This window comes from Carassius carassius, chromosome 47, assembly GCF_963082965.1.
Source record: "Carassius carassius chromosome 47, fCarCar2.1, whole genome shotgun sequence".
NCBI lineage: Eukaryota > Metazoa > Chordata > Actinopteri > Cypriniformes > Cyprinidae > Carassius > Carassius carassius.
The window spans coordinates 24407221-24430393 of NC_081801.1; the positions used below are offsets into that span (position 1 = coordinate 24407221).

Genomic DNA, 23173 nt, shown 5'->3' on the forward strand with positions numbered 1-23173 from the left:
GTCATACCTTCACTTACTCACATTATTAACACCTCTCTTTACTCTGGTACATTTCCCACAGCATTTAAGCAGGCTTGGGTAAGCCCACTGCTTGAGAAACCAACTCTAAATGCAGCACTTTTACAAAACTACAGACCGGTATCCCTTCTTCCAATCATTGCAAAGACACTTGAGCAAGTTGTATTCAGCCAACTCTCTATGTTTCTTGTACAGAACAACCTCCTGGACAGCAATCAATCTGGCTTCAGAATTGTCCACTCAACTGAGACTGCTGAGACTGCGGTTACTGAGGCCCTCCGACTGCCAAGAGCAGCTTCAAAATCCTCAGTACTCAACTTGCTGGACCTGTCTGCTGCTTTTGACATCATTAATCACCAGATTCTACTGTCCACCCTCAGAAAGATGGGCATCTCTGGAACCGCACTCCTGTGGTCCTACCTCTCCAATAGATCCTTCAGGGTGTCTTGGAGGGGTGATGTTTCTAAGTCACAACAACTTGCTACTGGGGTTCCTCAAGGTTCAATGCTTGGACCACTTCTCTTCTCCATATACATGACGTCATTAGGATCTGTCATTCAGAAGCATGGCTTTTCTCATCACTGCTACGCTGATGACACCCAACTCTACTTCTCATTCCAACCAGATGACCCGACGGTAGCTATTCGCATTTCAGCCTGTCTGAGTGACATTTCTAGCTGGATGAATGACCATCACCTTCAGCTCAACCTTACTAAAACAGAACTGCTTGTGGTTCCAGCAAACCCAACTTCTCTGTACAGCTGGGTTCATCAACCATAACTCCTTCCAGGACAGCCAGAAACCTAGGAGTTGTTATCAATCATCAGTTAAGCTTCACAGACCATATTGCTACAACGACCCGGTCCTGCAGATTTGCCTTATACAACATTAGGAAGATTAGACCGTTCCTGTCAGAGCAAGCCACCCAACTTCTTGTCCAAGCTCTTGTACTCTCCAGACTGGACTATTGTAATGCTCTCCTGGCCGGCCTTCCTGCATGTACTATCAAGCCTCTGCAATTGATCCAGAATGCAGCAGTGAGGGTTGTCTTCATTGAGCCAAAAAAAGCTCACGTTACTCCTCTCCTCATCAAATTCACTGCGGTTACATCAAATACACTGCGGTTACATCATATTCAAGGTACTGATGCTTGCCTACAAGACGACCACTAGCACGGCACCAACATACCTAAACTCACTAGTTCAATCTTATGTGCCCTTCAGAAGTTTGCATTCTGCAAGTGAACGGCGCCTTGTGGTGCCATCCCAAAGAGGTCCAAAATCACTATCACGGACCTTTAAAGATAAAAGTGTCTGCTAAATTATTTAATGTAATTTAATATTGTGTTGTTGTTTTTTTATCTCAAAAAACATTATGGCCAAAAAACATTTTAATCATTGAGCTGCACTAATATAACTACAACTAAATAAGTAAAAAAGGGAGTTATGGGGAAAAGAAAATTTTTCATTGCTCATATTGTTTTCATTATGTGGCAAAGTACATAGACCTACATTTAACATCCTGAATTGTGACGCATTCTGTTTGTGAGCGTTTTATTGAGGTCTTGAATGCTTCCAGTTGAGCAGGATGCACCTTATTCCTTTGAAGCAGAGTAAATCAATTGCTCAGAATAATACAACAAAGTCCTGCATAATGACCACCGTAAACAAGACAGAGTACTTTTGGCACTTCTCCAGAGGTTTTCTGGACTGCTTTTGAGATTTAGATGTTTTTGTTTTTCCTCTTCTCTTTCATCTCTTCTTTGGCTTCGAAACTGCAAACAAAAGAAAAGTGAAGTACTGATTTGGCATGTGCATAAAATGATCAAAATGAATGGGGAAAAAAGGCAAAAACCACAGCAAACAGTGACAGATGTTAAAAAAAACTTCATAAGAAGTCAATAAGATATGACACCACCATTATTTATTTACCATGTGAACTCCAGGGATTTTGTTTCCTCATTCCAGTCGAATATATTGATGTCTTTTGTGGCATTGTAGCTACTAATTGACCAAAAAAACCACTGAGAATACACATAAAAAATAAGATAATTTACATTTCATTTGAGACTGCAGCAGTCACTGTAAATATTTGATTAGACATCAAGATATTCATTTTAAAGCAGTTTTAAAGTTATGTTTAACAAGCGTTGAGTCAGAGGATCATTTTATCAAGATCCTAGTAATACTGTGACACTTTTAGCATGAACAAATTTAACAACAGTATAACAATTTTCATCGTGATTATGCTGATTGGGTGCTTTTGCACTGAAAAATCAGACCACTTTTACCGTAAATAGACTAAGCATTCTTGAGATAAGCCTGTATGTACCAAACATGTGCTTTTTCTTAAAATGGAGCATTAACAACATTTATGGGACAGTTTGTGTCAGTTTTTGTTGCAGATTTGAAATATCTTTTGTCGTATGTTTTTGATATTTAAGTATTTCCTTATTTAAATTGATAGAGTTGGTCGAGTGAACTGACGCTCCTTGAAAGAGACTTGTAGCTAAAAGAAACCAGCATTTGCATGATGTTTCAGAGTACAGCTTTCTTCAAAAACCCTGTTTTCCTTAAGTGTACAGTATGTAAACATAAGTAATGAATAAGTATATTTAAATGTTTACATGAAATAGGCAAACCTCTTCAGGGCTAATTACATACTTCTTGCCATTGCTTTGATGTTTCCAGGAAAACAGCCTTTTTAAAAAAAAGTCTCATCTGAACATAGAAGTGAAAATGTGAAAGAAACACACACACACACACACACAGAGAGAGAGAGCAGTGGGCAGCAAACTGTTGCATTAAAGAGAAAGTAAGGTTTGGTAATATTATGTGCTTGAGCTTGTTGTTTGAGGACAACTTTCTCTAACACTTTTAAACCTCAGTTAAAGTCTGACATTATCCAGCTTTGTTGATAATTTGTGTCCACTCAAACCATCCTTTTTACTGCAGTTGAGGTCAATATAGATACATGTCCGCTTCCAGACTGATTCTTAAAGTCTCCACAACTAAATATTAAACTAATAAATGAGTTTAAGCCATTTCCTGTTTTGTGCAGTGCAACAGCCTTGCATTGCACATCATTTGCTACTCTACACTCAGGTTTTCCTATAAGATGAATGAGTCTAGAAAAGTAGCCTGTGTCACCTCATATTTTCTCCAAGTGAAATCATTCTATTTGATGTTTAGAAACTTAATGTACAACATGGAAAGACTTCAGTTACTCACATGGGACTACCAAAATAGTGGCACACTTATTATTTTTTTTTTCCCAGATTTATTTAGAAATGTTTAAACACACACTGTATTTACAGTTTGAAAGACAAATGAATGTAATGCTACTGTAGTTTACTTATGTTTTACTGGTTCCAGATATACATAACAATCAGTGACATGCATACAAAAAAAAAACAACAACAACACCGCTGCTGCATCTACAAAGCAAACAAAAAAATAAATGTTACAAAGAAAGAATAAACATATTTGAAAAAATAAGTACTGTAGAAAAGATGCTTGATAAAGTGTTGGCTGCCATAGTTTAAAAGGTTTGTAAAATACTAATCCAGACAGCACACGTATATCTTAAGGTGTCTGTTGAAGATCGCTTCATCTGGAAAGCATCTGCTGTGTACTAACATCTGATAGATGTCTTTAAGATTTCCATTTTACATGCATTCTAAATCATAAACATAAATTTAATAGGAAACATCTTATAGACATACTGCAGATGAGCAAACAATAATACGTTTGGCAGATGTAAATGCAGATGTCTCTGTGGTGTACTCTGTGTGCTATCAGTGAAATGAAGAATCACAAAATGATGCAGCATGATTTTACAAAGTCATCATTAAAAAGACAAGATACATAGCAGTATATAAAAATTCTGCTTATCTTGTTAGCTCTACTTCTAAATACAGATATGAAAATAGGCCTTTGTTTGAGTGGCATATTTTAGGTCAAACTTCTCCTCATTAAAGGCTGGGCCTCGTCTCTGCAGACTGACTCTGTGTCACACTGTTTTCCCATCAGGTGCCTCTGAAACTCTGGATACATGTCTTCATTGTTCTGCTGAAGAGAAGACACTTTTACATCCTACACAAATACAGCATTTCAATTATGTGTTGCAGCTGTTCGTATGTACTGATAAGGTATTGCTATGGTTGTATGATTGCACACAACGCTCTAGGAAGTACAGCATAACTCATTTCAATTCATCTGAAGGGAAGTCGTGGCCTAATGGTTAGAAAGTCGGACTCCCAATCGAAAGGTTGTGAGTTCGAGTCCCGGGCCGGCAGGAATTGTAGGTGGGGGGAGTGCATGTACAGTTCTCTCTCCACCCTCAATACCATGACTTAGGTGCCCTTGAGCAAGGCATCGAACCCCCAACTGCTCCCCGGGCGCCGCAGCATAAATGGCTGCCCACTGCCCCGGGTGTGTGTTCACAGTGTGTGTGTGTGTGTTCACTGCTCTGTGTGTGTGCATGTCGGATGGGTTAAATGCAGAGCACAAATTCTGAGTATGGGTCACCATACTTGGCTGAATGTCACGTCACTTTCATCTTCCAGTAAAGTTGTGTATGTACATTGTCTCTGTACAGAGCTGGGTAGTAACTGATTACATGTAATCAAGAAAAAGTAAAGGTGCTTTTACAACAGAGGGAAGGGTTCTAACAGTGTGTCTCACCTGGCTGGGCTGATTTGGTAGTAACTTTGCGATAAGTTCTCTGATGTTGGCAAAAGTCGGACGCAGGGTTGGTTCCAGGCTCCAGCACATTTTCATTATTGTGTACCTACAGGAGGTCAAGTCACTTGATGAATATAGATTTGCTTATTATTTATTATTTCTTTCTCAGAACTTTATGAATGCTTTAAAACTCACATTTCTTGAGGGGCGAAATCTGGTTGTGGCATGTGATAACCGTCTTTAATCATCTTATAGAACTGTGCATCAATCACAACATTGGGATAAGGACTCATACCTAAAAACAGAAAACACAGTAACACCAACAAAATATTGATATTTGAAGTTTTACGGTTTTCTACATTTTCTTCAGTTCATGTCTTCTTCATCTTCTTTGTTTTTTGTTTTTTTTACATGTTAAAAAAGACAATTCACCTACCCAGAGAAAAGATCTCCCACAAAAGCACCCCGTATGACCAGACATCACTCTGTACCGTGTAAAGACATTCAAATATGCTTTCAGGTGACATCCATTTTACTGGCAGCCGTGCCTGCAGAACCAATACAACACAGTGTACAAAAAAAGGAGTAATATTTTTGATTAAATGACTTTTAGAGTAGATGTAAAAAAGGAAAAATATGTTTACCAACTGCTACTCTAAAATCTAAACATATCATATCTTTTTTGTATGAAATGAAGAGTATGGAAGCCTGTTTCCGCCACAAAAAAAAAAAAAAACTTCTGAGAACAAATGCCATAATTGTGTGGTATAAACTCAAAATTGTGATTTTGCACAATTGCGAGTTAAAAGCCAGAGTAGCAAGATATAATATTGCTTTTGTGTATATATATATATATATAGAGAGAGAGAGAGAGAGAGAGAGAGAGAGAGAGAGAGAGAGAGAGATTCTGACATTTTTGTTGCAATTGTGACTTTATATCCCTCGATTCTGACTTCTAAAAAAATTTTAATTGTAAGAAAAATGTCAAAATAATAAATGAAAATAATAAAATAGAGAAAATAATGGAGAAAATATAGAATACAAAGTCAGAATAATTGTAATTGTTTTCTGCAATGTTGTTACGTTTCAGCTACACAAAGTATCTGAGTGGATTTGGTGTTTCATATTAATAATTAAATAATAAGGAGTGTTTTTATTTTATTTTATTTTTTTTGCTTTAAATGACAATATTTATAAGTACTGTCAAAGACTAAGGAATGCTCTAAAGAGACTTTGGTACAGTGTGCTATATTTCAGAAGAAAAAAAAGACTGCTGTGTATAATGTTATATGCTTATGTCTTGACTCTGAATTACGAATTATGAAATAACTTTGAAATCCAATCTGGCCCCTCAGACTAAAATACATTTTTAAATGTCAGATTTTAATTAAAATTAAGATTTTTCTTTTCTTTCTGTGTGAACAATAGCTTGGGGTTTTACAGTAACTATTTTGGAATCTGTTCTTAATTAGATTTGTTGGGGATTTGTGGCGTGTTCACTCTAACATTAGCATAGTGTCACAGTGTGCAGTGGCACAAATCAAGGAAAAGATTGGTTTTTAATTCAAAACAGTGTGTGTTCTGGTATGTTTAGTGATGTATTGATTCAGAATGCACAATTGCTGTACATACTAAACTGTTAATTTAATCTTAAAAAGAATACATGAAAAAACAAATAACTTACATTCCCCTTTACAACATAATTCAAGTCATTCATAATGTCTCGTGCAAGTCCAAAATCACAGATCTTGACAACGCGGCAGTCGGCCACAAGAACATTCCGTGCAGCCAAATCTCTGTGAATACACTGAGCATAAAGAGCTTTAGAAAATAACCATCTCACTAATCTTCCCCAATATGAGTCATACTGTAAGCTTTGGTATTCTTAAAGAAATTGTTAACCCAAAAAATTCAAATTTTTTTAGTGTAATAAAATCAGTATATACAACTTTGACACTAATCATGCTGCAAATGATTACTTTATGTGAAGAACACATTAAATTCTTACTCCAAAAATCACATTGAGTACAAAAATGGCATATTAATGTCAACGATTATTGTGTCTAATAACCAAACATGCCGAAAGCAGTGCATCCAATGGTGGCCAATGTGCATTACAAGTAAGACAAATGACATAATAAGATTATTTTTCAAGTAACTAGTAACGAAATCCATTACTTTTAAACTTGAAACTTCTAAATTACTTTTTCTTATAAGTAATTTAGGGGTATTAAGGCTTATTAAATTCATTTTTGGTGTGAAAGGGCCTTTACAGTTGCCAAAAATATAACTTTAGTGGGTTTTGTTATTAAAAATAAATAACGAAGCCCAACTCAGGTGACAAAAAGTATTGCAAAAATAACATAATGCATTACTTTCCAGAAAAAAGTCTTAATTAGTTACTTTTTATGGAGTAACGCAATATTGTAACGCATTAATTTTAAAAGTAACTTTCCTCAACACTGAGACGGCAATTAAAAAGGTATGTATATATAGTATATATAAATATATATACACACACACACACACACACACACACTACTATAAATCACAACAAAATTTCTTAAAATAAATATAAAAAGTTTATAACACTGTATATAACCAAGAAATATTACATTTTTGGAGGCTAGGAACTCCATTCCCTTTGCCACTTGATAGGAGAATTTCAGTAAATCAATGTTATCCAGTGACCATGGATCCTTCCCTCCTTCATTACAAGATTCTGTTGAAACAGACCAACTTTTTAAATGATTTCTTTACTGGAAATATTTCGAAGGCCATTACCTTTGTTACTTTACCTTGACAAAGGTCTTTTGACATCTGTGTTGATTGTGCATCCTTGTAGCTCTCTGAGCCAGAGTTAGTCATCCTATGAGAAGGTGTAAATGATTGACAATAAAAGAGACTCTACAAGCAAAGCTCATTTAGCCACGGAAATATCTGCAAAGGTATAAGCCTGACGCTGACATTAACATACCCTGTCGAATGGTTCTGTTGGATCGCCACATTCTTGTACAGGTTTGAGTTCTCTGGGAAGCTCTGAACACCAAGGTTATTGTTCACAAATGTTTCTGCTCGTTGCCGCAGGAAGTTGAGGAGGTCACCTTGACAGCAGTACTCCGTGATCATCAGCATCGGTCCTACATCAGACCAAAGTCAAAATCAGAGATCAACCAACATAGTTCTTTTTATTTTATATGCTACTGATATGCAATATGATTTTGTGTATATATATATATAGAGAGAGAGAGAGAGAGAGAGAGAGAGAGATTTAATTTAATCGTATCCAAAATAACAGATTTTGTTTGCATAATATATGTGTGTGTACTGTGTATATTTTTTAATGTATATGTACATACAATATATATATTTTAAAAATTACATGTATTTGCATACATTATATGTAATTATATATATAGAATTTACATATTCATATAATTTATAGTATAAATAAATATATTAAATAAACATAACCTATTTTTCTGAGATATATACATGCATGTGTGTGTATTTATATATACATAATAAATATAGACTGCACACATACATATATATTACGTAAACAAAAACGTTTATTTTGGATGTGATTAATCACCATTAATCGTTTGACAGCACTCTATATATATATATGTATATATATATATACATATATATATATATATATATATACTTTCAATGGAAGTGTCTGCAAATAGATTACTTAATCATGTTTCTTTCAAAATATGATGATCATAATGATTTTTTTAATTTAAAAAATGTAAAAATATGACTTTGACTTACCACCCTGAGTACAAGCCCCCAGCAGATTGACTATGTTTTCATGCGGTCCAATATAATTTAAGATCTTCAACTCAGACATGAGTGCCTCTTTTTCTTCAAAGTGAGCACTAGCTGTTTGGTTCAGAAAAGAATGTTTTTGTAAGGTTTTCTCATTAAGAGGCACAAAATATATGTGTAGGACTGATTTTTAGTCCATCTCCCTCCCTGTACATAATAGCTGTATTTTAGTACCCTGACTACATTGCAAGTACAGTAAGTATCAGTTCATTTAATTATAATGGACATTTGCAAGCAGTGATTTTGTGCAAACTCAAACAGTCACGTGATCCTCTGCGTGGGCATTTAGACTTATTACCACCAGAAGACCATGGGTTGTGTTTGATGGTGGATAACTGGAATAATGAGCTGCGCCCTCTACTTTACAGATGAGAATTTACATTTCCTTCAGCCTGACATTTTACTTTTGATGTGATCGGGCTTTTATATTTACCAGAAATATAACTTTTTATTTAAAAAAAAATAAGCAAGTCCAGCCCAGATCAGAAAAGGGAATGCAAAAGTAATGTAACACATAACTTTCCATAAAAAGTAACTAAATAACATGTTTTTTTAGTAAGTAGTGCAATATTGTAATGCATTACTTTTAAAAATACATTTCCCCAACACTTACGCTTGAGCATTTTCACTGCCACTCGTGTGAAGCTTTCGTCCTTGACAAGCCCATAAGCAGTTGCTTGCACCACCTTCCCAAAAGCTCCAGCTCCTAAAACTTGTCCTGAAGTAAAAGCAATGGCTCGTTTGTTGTAGTAGCTCTTATTATTAATAACAAAAACACCATTATAACATAAAACAGTGAGCATAATCGAGGTTACAGTACCAAGCTTCAGCTTATTTCGAGGAAACTCCAGTTTTTTGTCGTATGGAAGCTGAGTGGGGTCAATGAATGTGTAGTGGTTCCCTTCATTGGCTTCAATGATTTTCCAGTGGATTTCATACTTGTGTGCCTTAAAAAAAGAAAGTGGTATCAAAGTGGTGCTATTCACTGCATATGAGTACAACTAAAGAAATACCTTTCTGTGCTTGTAGAAGAGGATCAACATCCCTAATATCGCCAAACACAAGGCTCCAATGAGAACAACAGTGATCCACACTGAAATTGACCATACTGATGCAGTATTGAGGAGATCTATACACAGAAAAAGATGAGAATCAGATGACGGCTCCATTTCAAATGCACAAAAACATGCTAAATGTTTGCATTTTTCTTACGTGAAATTTTAAAAGTGAAGGTATCACGATGTTCTCCAGCAATATTTGTAGCCACACACTCAAAGGTTAAAGTAGTATTTGCATCGGTCACTGGTAAGACGCTCTTCACCAGCACTGGTTCATACTCTCTGACGTCTCCCAAAGTGGACTGGGTGGCCATCAATTCCACAGCTGCTGTTTGGTTAGAACTACACCTGTAAAATCAGAAAATTAGAGCAATCTCGGACATATCTTTTAAAACATACTATGTTACTTTACATCTCAAACAAAGGCAATACTTCCCATTTTGGTGTCCACATCAGTTTACAAAAGATATTGTCAAAATGTCTAATGTCTAAAATGACAAAATATGGGTGAAATAATGTTCCATTGTCATTCAGAGTAACATTTATGTAAAAAAATTACACAACACTTATTATGACCAGTACTTATTAAAATATATCAAAGAAAAAGTGACCATACTAAATTTGATTATATTTTGAATGATTTTGCTGATAATGGGTAAAACCTTGTGTTTTGAATGAAGGCAAAGACTAGTAACGATTTAAATTTACAGTTAATTATCCACTTGTGATCCTTAAAAATAGTCATTTAATGACAACATCTAATGATTCTGGTTATTAATAAGACTGATAAGATTTTTTGGTATATGAACTATTGTTACACTGAATTACATTTTAATGGGTGTTTTCTGTAAATCATAATAAAAATGCATGACGGGCATTATTTATTACTTAGAAGAAAAAATAAATAGGACACATCCTAGTGTATCGGGGTGGGGTTAACTAAATATAAAGCAGTGTTAAATTTCAAAATCATTGCTTTAATGCTTGAAAAGCTCTTTTTGTTTTTGACCGCTATATGCACTGTTCTGTATATGAGATCCGAGTTCCAAAAAATGACACATACATAGCTCTGGCATCTTCACACTGGAACCACTGGATCCTGGGTATTGGATAACCAGCTGCCATACAAGAGGCAATGCCATTTTCCCACTCAATGAAAGTATTGGGCTTCTCTGTATGTTGGAAAGAAAACATGATCAAACCACATTTTTGTTCATTTATGAGATTAGTATGTTCTCTGTTAAGCAACTGCACTTACGGTAGACATGAACTGTGAAAATGATTGAGGCATTGACACTGGCACTCCTGGCGGTGAAGATGAAGTGACCATTATCTTGTGCTCCAACTTTTCTCAGCACCATTGTGGTCATATAGCTGTCGCTGTCAAAAATGAATCCATGATTACTGTCACTTAAAATGAAGGTTGCTCTTGTTAAATGATTCTGGTTCTCATTTCCCAAAAGTACTATGAATCTAAGTAGAATCATCTTATGATTCATCTTATTTTTGCTTCCGTTTCCCAAAGCTATCGCAACGTAATTAAGTGCTCTTTAGTGAGAGCATCAAAAGGAGATAAGGATTTCTGTAGACACCTATGATCTCCAGACCCACATACTTTTTATGGATCGGATCTAGAATCAGATAATAAAAATAATTCTAAGAACAGAAACTAATGAACTTACTTGTTATTAATCCTGTTAAATGTCTCCTCGTGCGTGTGATTCGATTTGGGAGTCTTCCAACATGTCTGTTTCACTTCTGGATATGCTTCAATTTGCACAGCAAGTTCAACCTTATCCCCTTGCATCACCTCAATATCTGTTCCATTCACCTTGTATTCAGAGGACAGGATGGGTTTAAACTGAATGTAGGGTTTATCTGAAAGAAGACACCGAGACCACCGAGCTTAAACACAATTTCACAAATAAAGCTTACATAAAACCACTCTACGTCATGAAGAAACCATACCTACAACTTTGAGAACGGCTGTCACACTGTTTCTTCCTGCTCGATTTTGGCCAGTGCAGGTTAAATTCCCTGCATCGGACATGTTTACTTGATGAATGGTTAATAGACTGATGAAGCAAATTCGTTCACATCCTTTGTCTCTGTTTATTTTATAATTCAGGACCTGATTAGGACAGATCATGTAAACAAGTTCTTTAATCAAACATTCAAAACAATCTGGCATCATATTTACTGACAATCAGGAACTGAGATGGATTCAGAGGAACTGAACAGCCTGGTTTTGAATTGAAAACATGCAGGACTATACTGTATGCTTTTATAAGAAAACCACTGAAACAAATGGTTGACACAACCCACAGCGCTTTCAGGGAAAACACTCATAATCCTGCATCTTTTGCTGCGGTCTGCATTGCATCAACCGTTTGCATCAGTGATTTTTCTCATTAAAAAAACTTGTAATGTTTTGTAACGGTTCTTGGGGTTATGTCTTGGTCTAGATCCTGAAGGGGTCTAGTCTTGGTCTGGTTCTAGAACAGTGAGAGAACAGGTTCACACATTGCTGAACTCGGCCAGCACTGAGCTAGTAGACAAGTCCAGGACCTTCACGTTTGTTTAGGGACAGCACAGACAAGATCTTGAACAGTGCTGGGCAGATTACTTACAGATTGTAGTCCGTTGTTGATTACAAATTAAATTACATGGCAAAAATCTGAGTTATTAACATAATCTGGGTTACACTTATTAGGTAATGTAATTTGTAAATTTGTGGACTGTTTTGATTTAAATAATAATAATAATGATTATAATAATGTGCTGTGTATATTTATATGGATTTATATAAATGCACACATAAATGTACATATTTATGAAATATTTCCATTTATATTTAAATATTCATATTTATATGTGATTTATATTATACATAAATAATATGTATATAATATTATATATAAATAATAACATATATAATATGTGTTCCTGTAGCTCAAGTGGTAGAGTATTGCGTTAACAAGCGCAATGTTGGGGGTTCGATTCCCCAGGAACACATGATAGGTCAAAATTGATAGCCTGAATTCACTTTGGATAAAAGCGCCTGCTAAATGCATAAATTTAATGTAATTTTAAATATATATTACATATATACAAAATTCGACAGCACCAATATATATATATATATATATATGTATATATATATATATATATATATATATATATAGCCTTAAATAATGAACTGATACACAATATGTCAGAGTACGCCTACTGAAACTGATAGTGAGCAGAAATAGTTGCTCCATAAGAGATTCTGTAATAATTCATCGGAAAATAGTACAAAAGAAACTTTGATGCTAAAGTATGTGTGCTGTATAAAATCATAGCTTTATGAATTGCAACAAATTAAATTCTCCCAAAAAAAAATACAAATTCACGAAACTCTCCATTTACATGCAACTGTGGAAGCAACTAAAGTTTAAACTGTGATTGTTATGAATTTTTTAGAATCAAAAATAAACTAAAATACAAAATTAAAAAAAAACTGCCAAAGCAAGGCTCAGTCAAACCTGAACTTTACCACAAAATCCACATTAAAGCTAACAATAAGTCCGATCAGAAGAAATACAAGTATATGTATGATCTTTCATTAGCATTTGCTAAAAATTACAGTTATTCCACTTACAAGTAAAAATGCTAATTAATATGCTGGCATCACTGAAGGCCTGATATATTTCAAGTGAAATCAAAGAACGAACTGGTGTGACAATTTGGAACAATATTCATTTCAGGAGTTCAAAGCAGCTTGCTTCACTTTCTTTAAGATGGAAATCATCAGTGCTTAATTTCTTCTTTTTTAGTTTTTGGAGGTCAGATGTTCACTAATAAAAGCATGAATATGCTGAAGAAGTTCTTTATAGTCGACACGGGCACTTTTTATTTCATGTTTATGTTCACACAGAATGCATTTTTCCATTCCAATGCATTACTTTTCCATTGTTTTTCTGTGTAAATGCACTAGACGCATTTTTAAGATGCCTTGTCAAGTCTAAAGATTTTCAACTTTTACACACACCACTCCTCATCAATGTCAGTTACAAAACAGCAGACCAATCAGAAGACGGCGTAGGCGGGGCAAGCGTTGTGAGCTTTTGTTTACAGATGGCATGACAACTGTTTTATTTGATTGTAACATGGTGGAGGAGGCGCTTTTTTTTAAAACCATTCTTAAGTGCTACATCTTGTGTTTTTAAATGCAAAGATGCATTCTGTGTTAACGACACCTAATATTGTAAAGGTGATGATAAACAGGGCAATATTTTGAGCAATATTGCGGTCAATGGGCACCAAGGTGAGACACAGTATCTAGGTAGAAATTAGTTGCCCATACTCAATTGGAAAATACCCAAGCAGCATTGTTTAAAAATATATCATCACCTTGCAGTGCAGAATGCAAGCATCTCAAGACACACTTTTGAGAGACGATGCATTAACAGAAATACCAGTGCCTCCTACGCAATATTGAAATCACATAAAACAGTTGCCATGCCAACTTTATACTGTAAACAAAGCTTGCAACGCTTGCCCTGCCTATGGGTTCTTCTGATTGGTCCAATGTTTTGGAGCTGACATTGATGATCGGCGCTCATGTGCAAGATGCTGCAAAAAATGTGAGATGTGAGTGCAACAGTCATACACATCTGTCTAGCACGTTTACATAGAAAAACAATGGAAAAGCAGTGCATTTGAATAGATAAATGTGTTCTTTTTGAACAGACCCCTAAAGCTGCTTGCTTTAAAGCAACAATGAACTCAATGCAGCAGAACTTGGGATGATTTAATGTGGGCTCTGAATAAACAAGCTGATCAGTTATTTGATTTGATTCACATTTCATTCTGTATATCATACATTCTGATCTATCTATCTATCACTTCAGAATAAACCAATGGAGATTCACTGGCTAGAACTTCAAAAGAGGATGCAGTTACATCTGTGACCACAAGCCAAGACTCAAATGTAGACCAAGAAACACAGACCAAGGCCACATTTTCAATAGGATTCAAGACCAAAAATACTATAATGCCCGCTCTATTGCCTAATTAATTCAGTTCTTCATCAATAATCTCATACTTTATTTCATGTTTGCATTCAAATCAAATTCTTAAAACATATCGCTTTACCTTTTCTGATGAAGTCCAGGTGATGTTATATGAATGATCTTGGTTTTCAGCATGACAAGGGATATGCAGTGTTTCACCGACAATTCGCACGTAACGATTGGCTGGAAGTGACACCGCTGGTGGTTTTTGTGTTTCTGCGGTAAATAGAAGGTAGTGTAGAATTGTTACAATAAGATAAGATTCTTGGTATATTTTTTATTAATGCAATTGTAGAAAACAGCATACAAGACTAACACAACTCACTTTCTATGATTTCTATTTGGAAGACGTCAGACTTCTTTTGGACTCCATTAATTTTGACAGTACAAACATAATATCCGCTGTAGCTAGGCTGAAGATTTCGAACCAGTATGCCACGTTTGGGATCCGCGGTGTAATTCATCTTGGATGGGACAGCAGATCCATTCGCCATCTGGAGCGAGAACTCAGTACTTTCTGGGTTTGTCACCAAGCAGTCCAACAAGTAGTTTGAGCCTTCTTTTTGAATTATTATTAGGCTTTGAGGGGTAGTAAAGGCTTTGACAGAATCTATTGCAGTAAAACATACAAATATTTCAGCCAGTATTTTTACTTTCAATATGTTCTTGGTGATTTTATGTCTTGAGATTTAAGTGCAGATTCTGTAAAGAACTATTTTGATTCATTAAAAGTCAAACAAGTACAAATATTCATTGCACGTTAATATCAATTTTGTTCATAAAGTCAGTTTCTTGTACTAAGTGTGTGCATACTGTTAATACATGTTGGTGGTAATGCAATACAAGTAAGGCGAGTTACATAATCAGATTATTTATTGCATGCATTCTGCAATACTTTTGAATTTACAATAAAATAATTAACACAAAAAAAGTTTTCCCATGCATTTATTTGCTGACACATCTTCTGAAAGAAATTGGGAGTGACTGCAGAGGCACTTCCCTCTTAATTTCACTTTTGGCATGAAAGGGCGTTTACAGTTGCCAGAAATATAACTGTGGGGCTTTTTGTTATTAAAAATAAATAATCAATTACTGTATTTTAATGGAGTAATGCAATACTGTAATATATTACTTTTAAATGTAACTTTCCCCAACACTTAATAAATGTGGTTATTACACAGCTCTCTGCAATACTCGATTGTGATTGGTCAGAAGTACCATTCTGAGGTGAAATATTTTTCTATGACATCCTACACTATTTCCAACAACTATTTCCTACATACAGTACTTTCAAATTTCTTGTAACACTGCATCTTTCTGCTTAAGCAATTATAATTCATTTGCTTTTGCAAGAATGGGAACATTCTAGAAGCTTCTGTAGCATTCTGTAATATTCTGTAAAAAAAAAATATTTAGCTCAGTTTTATACATGTACCATGTGATTTCCGTATTTCAAACTTTATAAAGAAACATTAAAACTAAAAGCAAACCAAAAATAAGAATTTGTTTCACAGACTGTCTCAAACATATATTAGAACTGACATACATTGTGCACATACCTTTCACATATATGTGGATCTCTGAGTACAAGTCTGTTTGATTCTTGTAACTGCAACGGTATGTTCCTGTGTACTCTGTAGTGGGCCTTTTGACAGTGAGGGTCTCTCGTGAGACTTGCTTCTGGTGTTTCCTGAGCCTTGTCTTCCATATGATATCTGCTTGTCCGTCACAGCTCAGAATGAAGGGTTTATTAGCTGACCAGACCACCTCAGATTGATTCAGCGGATAGGAGTCCAGCTTTATCACTGGTGCAGGAAACTCTGCTCAGACACACAGAAGAGCAGAGAACTCAAGAAAAGTGAAAAGTGCGTAAAGAAATATGCTGTGCAACGGTAAACAATGAAACTAATTTATTAATTCAAAAATCCTTGATGCCAAACAAAGGTGTTATCAGTTGCTTGTTTATTGATATTTCATCATGCAACAGGTGAGATAAACTATAACACACAACAGTACAGAAAAAAAAATCCTTCCAGAAAACAGGACTTTGAAGAGTGACATCTTATATATGACAGAGTAACACTAATTATCAACTTCATTTCATATTTAGATCATTTTAGCTAGGTTTTCTTATTATTATTGAGTGCCTTTTTGTTAGTACAAGTATAATGTGCCATCAAAATGCTTCATTGTGCTCATGCATGTATTGGCTCGGTCTCTTAGGCGAATCCTGCAGTGTGGTAGCAATGCGAGACACTTGCAGCAGCAGTGCCTGGTGGTTCCCCACGAGGAGGCTCTGAAGACAAGCCATGCTCTGGAGACGGTGCTTTGCCCTGGTCTCTCGCGGCCCGCAGGACCTTCAGGATCTCAGCCTGAACATTGGCCACCTCCTTGTTTTCATGCACCAACTGATTTAGGATCTTCACCATTTCGCCGTACCAGCCCCTGCTCTCCTGCTCTTTCTGGATTAGCTGGGCGAGTGAGTGCTTTAGCTCATCCAGTGCGCAGCATGCTGAAGATGACACATTGGGTGGACACTTATTGGTATCAGTGGTTGAGTTCTTATCCAAATGATTCATTGTCTTATCATATGGGCTGATAAGTTCTTCATTTGCTAAAGGGAGCACACATATACCAGGCTTCAAAATTTTCCCTCAAACAAGTAATATTACTGTATGTAAAGTTTCCTCAAAAACCCACCCTGCAGGACCACTGCTGGCTTAGTTTGACCCCAGTCCTAATCACAGACACCTGAGCAACATAACCAGGGTCTTCAGAGTTACAGGTGAGTTTGATCAGGGTTTGAGCTAAACTCTGAAGGCAGTGCCCCTCCAAGACCGGATTTGACGAGCCCTGGAATATGAAGTGAATTAAATACTTTTGGAAATGCATTGTTGTTCAGTGGCATGACATTGTACTCTCCATCTCAAACTATTCTGAACAGCATTATGCTTGTAGTTTTAATGGCATCATATGTAAGGAGCAGTTCAAACAAAAATGGCCATGCAAGATGTAGATGAGTCTGTTTCTTCATGGGAACAGTACTGGAGGAATGTAGCATCGCAACTTGCTAATCAATGGGTCCTGTGTAGTGAATGGGTGCCGTCAGAATGAGAGTCCAAACAGCTGATAAAAAAATAACAAGTAATCCACACTCCAGTCCATCAATTGTGAAATTATGTATTTACACGAAACAAATCCATCATTCAAACATTTTTAACTTTAAACCTTTGCGTCCAGCTAAAATATGAGTCCATGATCCATAATGACATTTCCTCCAGTGAAAAAGTCTATCTTCTGTTGTCTTTCTCATCAAAATCCATATTTGTTTAGGGTTGTAAACGGTGCTTGATCTGTGTATAGTTATCTCCTGATTCAGACAAGATTACTTTATCACTTAAGAAAGCGATATAATGGATTATGGTTTCACAAGTCATTAACTGATGTACTGGAGTGCTGTGGATTATTGTGATGTTTTCATCAGCTGTTTGGACTCTCATTTTGACGGCACCCATTCACTGCAGGGCATCCATTGCTGAGCAGGTGATGCAATGCTACATTTCTCCAAATCTGTTCCCACGAAGAAATAAACTCATCTACGTCACCCTCACTTGGCCTGAGGGTGAGTAAATTGTAAGTAAATTTTATGTTTGGGTGAACTATTCCTTTAATTGAGAGACTACATAGAATGTGTGTACCTATAAATATTTACAATTCAGGAAAATTGAAATAATCCAGTCAAAAAGATGGTTGTAAAATGATGCAAAATGAATACTGAACAAGTTTTACACTGCAAAATTTCCAGTAAAATATGTAGACCTCATCGAACAGGTATTTTTATGTAACACAGCTTTGCTTCTCAGAACAAAAATAATGACTGAAGGCATAGTTCACCCAATAATGAAAATTTGGTCATCATTTACTCACCCCCATGTTGTTCCAAACCTGGATTCGTTCCTCACATAAACACAAAAGGAGCTGCTGCACTTTCATTTGATCTTTTTTCCATTAGAATATAGGTTAATGCTGACTGAGACGCTCATTTTACTTAATATAGGTCATTTTCTGCTCCTTTAGTAGATGTGCATATATCCACACACATTTTAGTAGAGTCTTGATGTTGATTAAACACAGTCCATGGATATTATGCATCAATAATACGCTGAACTGAGGTGGGTCATCACCAAAAGTGTAATGTATGGATGTGGACTGTGCAAAATTTAAAGCTGTTTCCAGCATGAAGTGTGTAATAGCGGATATTGCGAGAGTTTGGATAACTGTTTTTGCAACAACACAGGGTCTTGTCACTTTTTTGAAGAAGGGGCCCAAACATTATTTTTAACTTTAGAAAGGGGAAATGAGAGAAAGCCGTGAAATGTCTTTATATGAAGGGGGGAAATGTCTGAAACATTGTAGAAGCAGCCCCTTTGATTGGGTCCCTCAGGAAACACATTGCACCGGGGGCCCATTGCACAGCCACATCCCAGGGGTCTGTTTCCCATTCCCACTTTCACTTCTGCTTTGTTTTGGACAGGACACACCAAAGCTAGACAGGACTGTTACAAAGTCGACCATCAAAGCCACAAATATAACACACCTGTCTTAAAAACATTTGATTTCCCGTGCACACAGTTGGGTTCCTGCTCTTCTTACATGACATGATACGAAATATAGGTAACACACAACTAGATTATTGTTGCTGAATGCTCATTTGAAGACCAGAACTGACCTACAAACAACAAACCAAAAAACACTGCATAAAAATGATGAGTTAAACTTTAATCCGATAGTCCACTTCAGAAATTCTACTAACTTTAAGTAGCTTTACAACTATATGTTAACATTAGAGCTCTAGTAGATTAAGTTGACATGTACAGTACTTGCAAAGTCAGTCGAATGTGTGTGAGCAGATATAAAGCAGACAATCTACTAATACTCTATAAAATGCTAGTTGACGTAGAGTTGCAAAGTTACAGAATGTCTAAAGGAGACTATCAAAATAAAGTGTTACCAAATTGTGTTATATTGCTATGAGAAGGAAGATTTTAAAGTTGAATCAAATTCATTTTAAAAGAAAAATAAATGTTTTGAAACAATAACTTTTGATATCTTTGCCAAAACCGTGAAAGAGAAAAAAAAAGGAGAAAAACTCAAGTGCTTGGAATTATTAGAACTATAACAGAATTATGCACAGAATTATACATAGAATTACAATATATATTGAGAGACTTTGAAATTGTTGCATATATTGAGAGAGCGACATTTGACTTGAGTTGATGTTATAAATGAATAAATAAAGGTACAAGGCACATTTTAAAAATATAAAAGTTACAAAATCCTTGATTTCATTTTGCCTCTCACAACTAGATATTAAAAACCCATTCCCTGCAGGCTAATGCCTTTTGGCGATTAAGTGTGTCAGTGTGATTTCTCGGCTATGATTTTATTTCTTGATAAGATGTCAAATGCAATTGATGAGAGGAGGTCTAATTGTACACATCTATCCAAAAGAGTTAGTACAGAGATTAGAATTGACTTACCTTTGGCCATACAGGGCAGAACGGCAATGAGGAGAGCGATACAGAGCATCCTTCGGTTTGTCTTTGTGACTTTTGGTTGGTAAAAACTGTGGTCTGCTAGTATGAAACACTACAGGAAAACTGACTTAGGTGTGATGACACCATTTACTAAAACCTCATGCATTTGAACTTCCTCTCCAGACTGTTGAACCTTGTGCCCACTAAGAAAGCAACGTTGCTTTTGTCGTAAATCGTTTCTTTCCGCGCACTGAATGTAAGATGGATTTTAATGAAGCACTATATGTACTTGTTTAAATTAACAAGTTATGTAGCAAAAATGAAAGACACTGATACTGTATGTGCGCTGGATGATTTCAGCGCTGCATGTAGCCAAAAACAAACTGGAGGTCTTTCTCATAAAGCAGATTTAAGTGCTTACCCAGTTAAGTTTGGCTATACTTAAATTACAGTAAACTGACTTTTCAATATATATATATATATATATATATATATATATATATATATATATATATATATATATATATATATATATATATATATATAATCTCACAAACTGAAAATTGGTTTAAAAAATCAATATGATTAAAAAAAATTCTACTGATAATTACCTATTAATGTCATCTATTTATATAATATTTTAAATAAATTAAGGGTGTGGGCAAATCAATATTTCAAAGCACACATTACATTAATGGTCAGTAAACATTACTGATCAGGACGAAAACACAAAAAAAAATGTTATACTGGAATTATGTATATGCATTAATGATAATAGAGCTACAAAAGGGAATGGTTTTTAAAGTTATTCTTCTGCAGTTTACTATGTCATTTTTCAATGTTTTGGAAGACAGTGGGTAGTGATCATTTCCCCATTATATTTGAACACAAAGTCCCAGGTGTAATTTTAAATTTGCTTAATTAAGAAAGTTAAGGCAAGACACCCCAAGTGAATAAGGTCAAATTAACTAATAGATATCATCATATATGTTTTTATATTTTTGTATTATATTCACCTTGTTTTATGCAACATGTTATTCCTAAAATACAGTGAAAATGTACTGTTCTGTTGACAGTATTTTCAGATTTATGGATTTATAAATGGAATAAGTGCATATTTAATTAAACAGTGAATTTTGCCTTGTTGAAATTGAAACATTTCAGAAAATGTGTTAAAAAGCATTGCAATTTTGAATGCAATCTATCAACTGGTTAAGTTGTATATAAAGATTGGAATAAAACTGTAAAGTTTGGTGTATGTTGTTACGATCGGAGACCCAGTGAAACGCAGGAGACGAGAGATCCAATCGCAGTAGGGTTTTAATGGGTAATCCAAAGAGAAATCAACAAGCAGGGATCAAAACCAAATATCCATCCAAACAAACAAACAAATAAACAGGAAAAGGAATAGGAACAGGAACGGGAACAGGATTAGAACCTAGAAACTCAGAATGCGAGGAAACTGGGTGACGGAAGGAAAGGACTCCATGCAGACAAACAGAAAAGGACTGGTTAATATAGGGAGGATAATGACTAACAAGTGAAGACACCTGAGTGCAATTAACAGGAGTGCAATTACTGTGATGAAGGGACAAGGCTTTGTTGGAATTGTAGTGCCTGCGGTGAGGTGCCTATGGGGAAGTGAGACCACTAGTGGACACCCAGGGAAACAGAGACCAGACAGCGTGACATTACCCCCTCCTCCATGGAGCAGCTACCAGATGCTCCACCCGAACCCAAGAAGAGACCAAGGAACATAGAGACCAGGAGGGAGGTGGAGCGGCGGAGGACCAGGGGGATGGACGGAGGGCCAGGTAAAATGGGGAAACAGAGACAAGAAGTGCAAAAACAAAGAAAACAAAAACGAAACAACAACAAAACACAAGTCCAGGAAGGACATAACGTTCAGTGTTCCAGGGCCGAACCGACAGGGCAGGAATCCAGAGAGGAGCAAGGTGGAATTGGAGGCATGCAGTCGAGACAGAAGTCCCCCAGGGCGGCGCAGAAGACCACCGCATCTGTGCGGTCGAGACAGAAGCCCACCAGGGCGGTGCAGAAGACCACCACATCCGTGCGGTCGAGACAGAAGCTCATCCGGGCGGCGCAGAAGACCACCACATCCGTGCGGTCGAGACAGAAGCCCACCAAGGCGGCACAGAAGACCACCACATCTGTGCGGTTGAGACAGAAGACCACCAGGGCAGCGCAGAAGACCACCACATCCGTGCGGTCGGGACAGAAGCCCACCCGAGCGGGGCAGAAGACCACCACATCCGTGCGGTCGAGACAGAAGCCCACCAAGGCGGCACAGAAGACCACCACATCCGTGCGGTCGAGACAGAAGCCCACCAGGGTGGCGCAGAAGACCACCACAGCCGTGCGGTCGAGACAGAAGCCCACCCGGGCGGTGCAGAAGACCACCACATCCGTGCGGTTGAGACAGAAGCCCACCAAGGCGGCACAGAAGACCACCACATCCATGCGGTTGGGACAGGAGCCCACCCAGGCGGCGCAGAAGACCACCACATCCGTGCGGTCAGGACAGAAGCCCACCCGGGCGGTGCAGAAGACCACCACAGTGGGATCGATGAGACCGGAGAGCAAGTCTGGTTAGGCAAGTCAGAAACAGAGAACATGAACAAGTTAAGGATGGCCTCAGTGGCCATGACAGGATCAGTTGAGCGCTCAGAGAGTTCGGCTGAGACGTGACGAAACCCTAGAAGTTCCGCAGAGACGAGGACAGGCTCTGGTAGTTCAGCCGAGACGAGGAAAGGCTCTGGTAGTTACGCAGAGGCGTGGAGAGGCTCTGGTAGTTCCGCAGAGTTTAGACTGGATTCAGGAAGATCAATGATGACTTGACTCTGCTCATGAAGATCATTGGTGACTTGACTCTGCTCATGAAGATCATTGGTGACTTGACTCTGCTCATGAAGATCATTGGTGACTTGCCTTTGTCCATGAAGATCATTGGTGACTTGACT

At 36.8% G+C, this 23173-nt stretch overlaps 1 protein-coding gene across 7 annotated transcripts; it reads right to left on the reverse strand.

Annotated features, from left to right (window-relative positions):
* Positions 1–3274: 3274 nt before the first annotated feature.
* Positions 3275–20335, reverse strand: csf1rb (colony stimulating factor 1 receptor, b). Of its 7 annotated transcripts, XR_009428729.1 has the most exons (22): positions 20196–20335; positions 16215–16475; positions 14981–15265; positions 14738–14871; positions 11567–11729; positions 11281–11476; positions 10857–10978; positions 10662–10770; positions 9753–9946; positions 9554–9669; positions 9361–9487; positions 9154–9258; positions 8484–8594; positions 7681–7843; positions 7502–7572; positions 7319–7425; positions 6388–6510; positions 5140–5251; positions 4899–4998; positions 4704–4827; positions 3594–4112; positions 3275–3445 (listed from the first exon to the last, which is right to left on the reverse strand). XR_009428729.1 is itself a non-coding variant. In XM_059542264.1 (21 exons), the coding sequence occupies exons 1-21, from the start codon at positions 20242–20244 to the stop codon at positions 3972–3974; spliced, it is 2868 nt and encodes a 955-aa protein (XP_059398247.1). In that variant the 5' UTR covers positions 20245–20335; the 3' UTR covers positions 3275–3971. The 7 variants fall into 7 exon arrangements, 6 of the variants coding, with proteins under 6 accessions (XP_059398247.1, XP_059398246.1, XP_059398242.1 ...); XM_059542264.1 differs by having other exon boundaries at positions 3275–4085; positions 4704–4809; XM_059542263.1 differs by having other exon boundaries at positions 3275–4088; positions 4704–4809.
* Positions 20336–23173: the final 2838 nt, after the last annotated feature.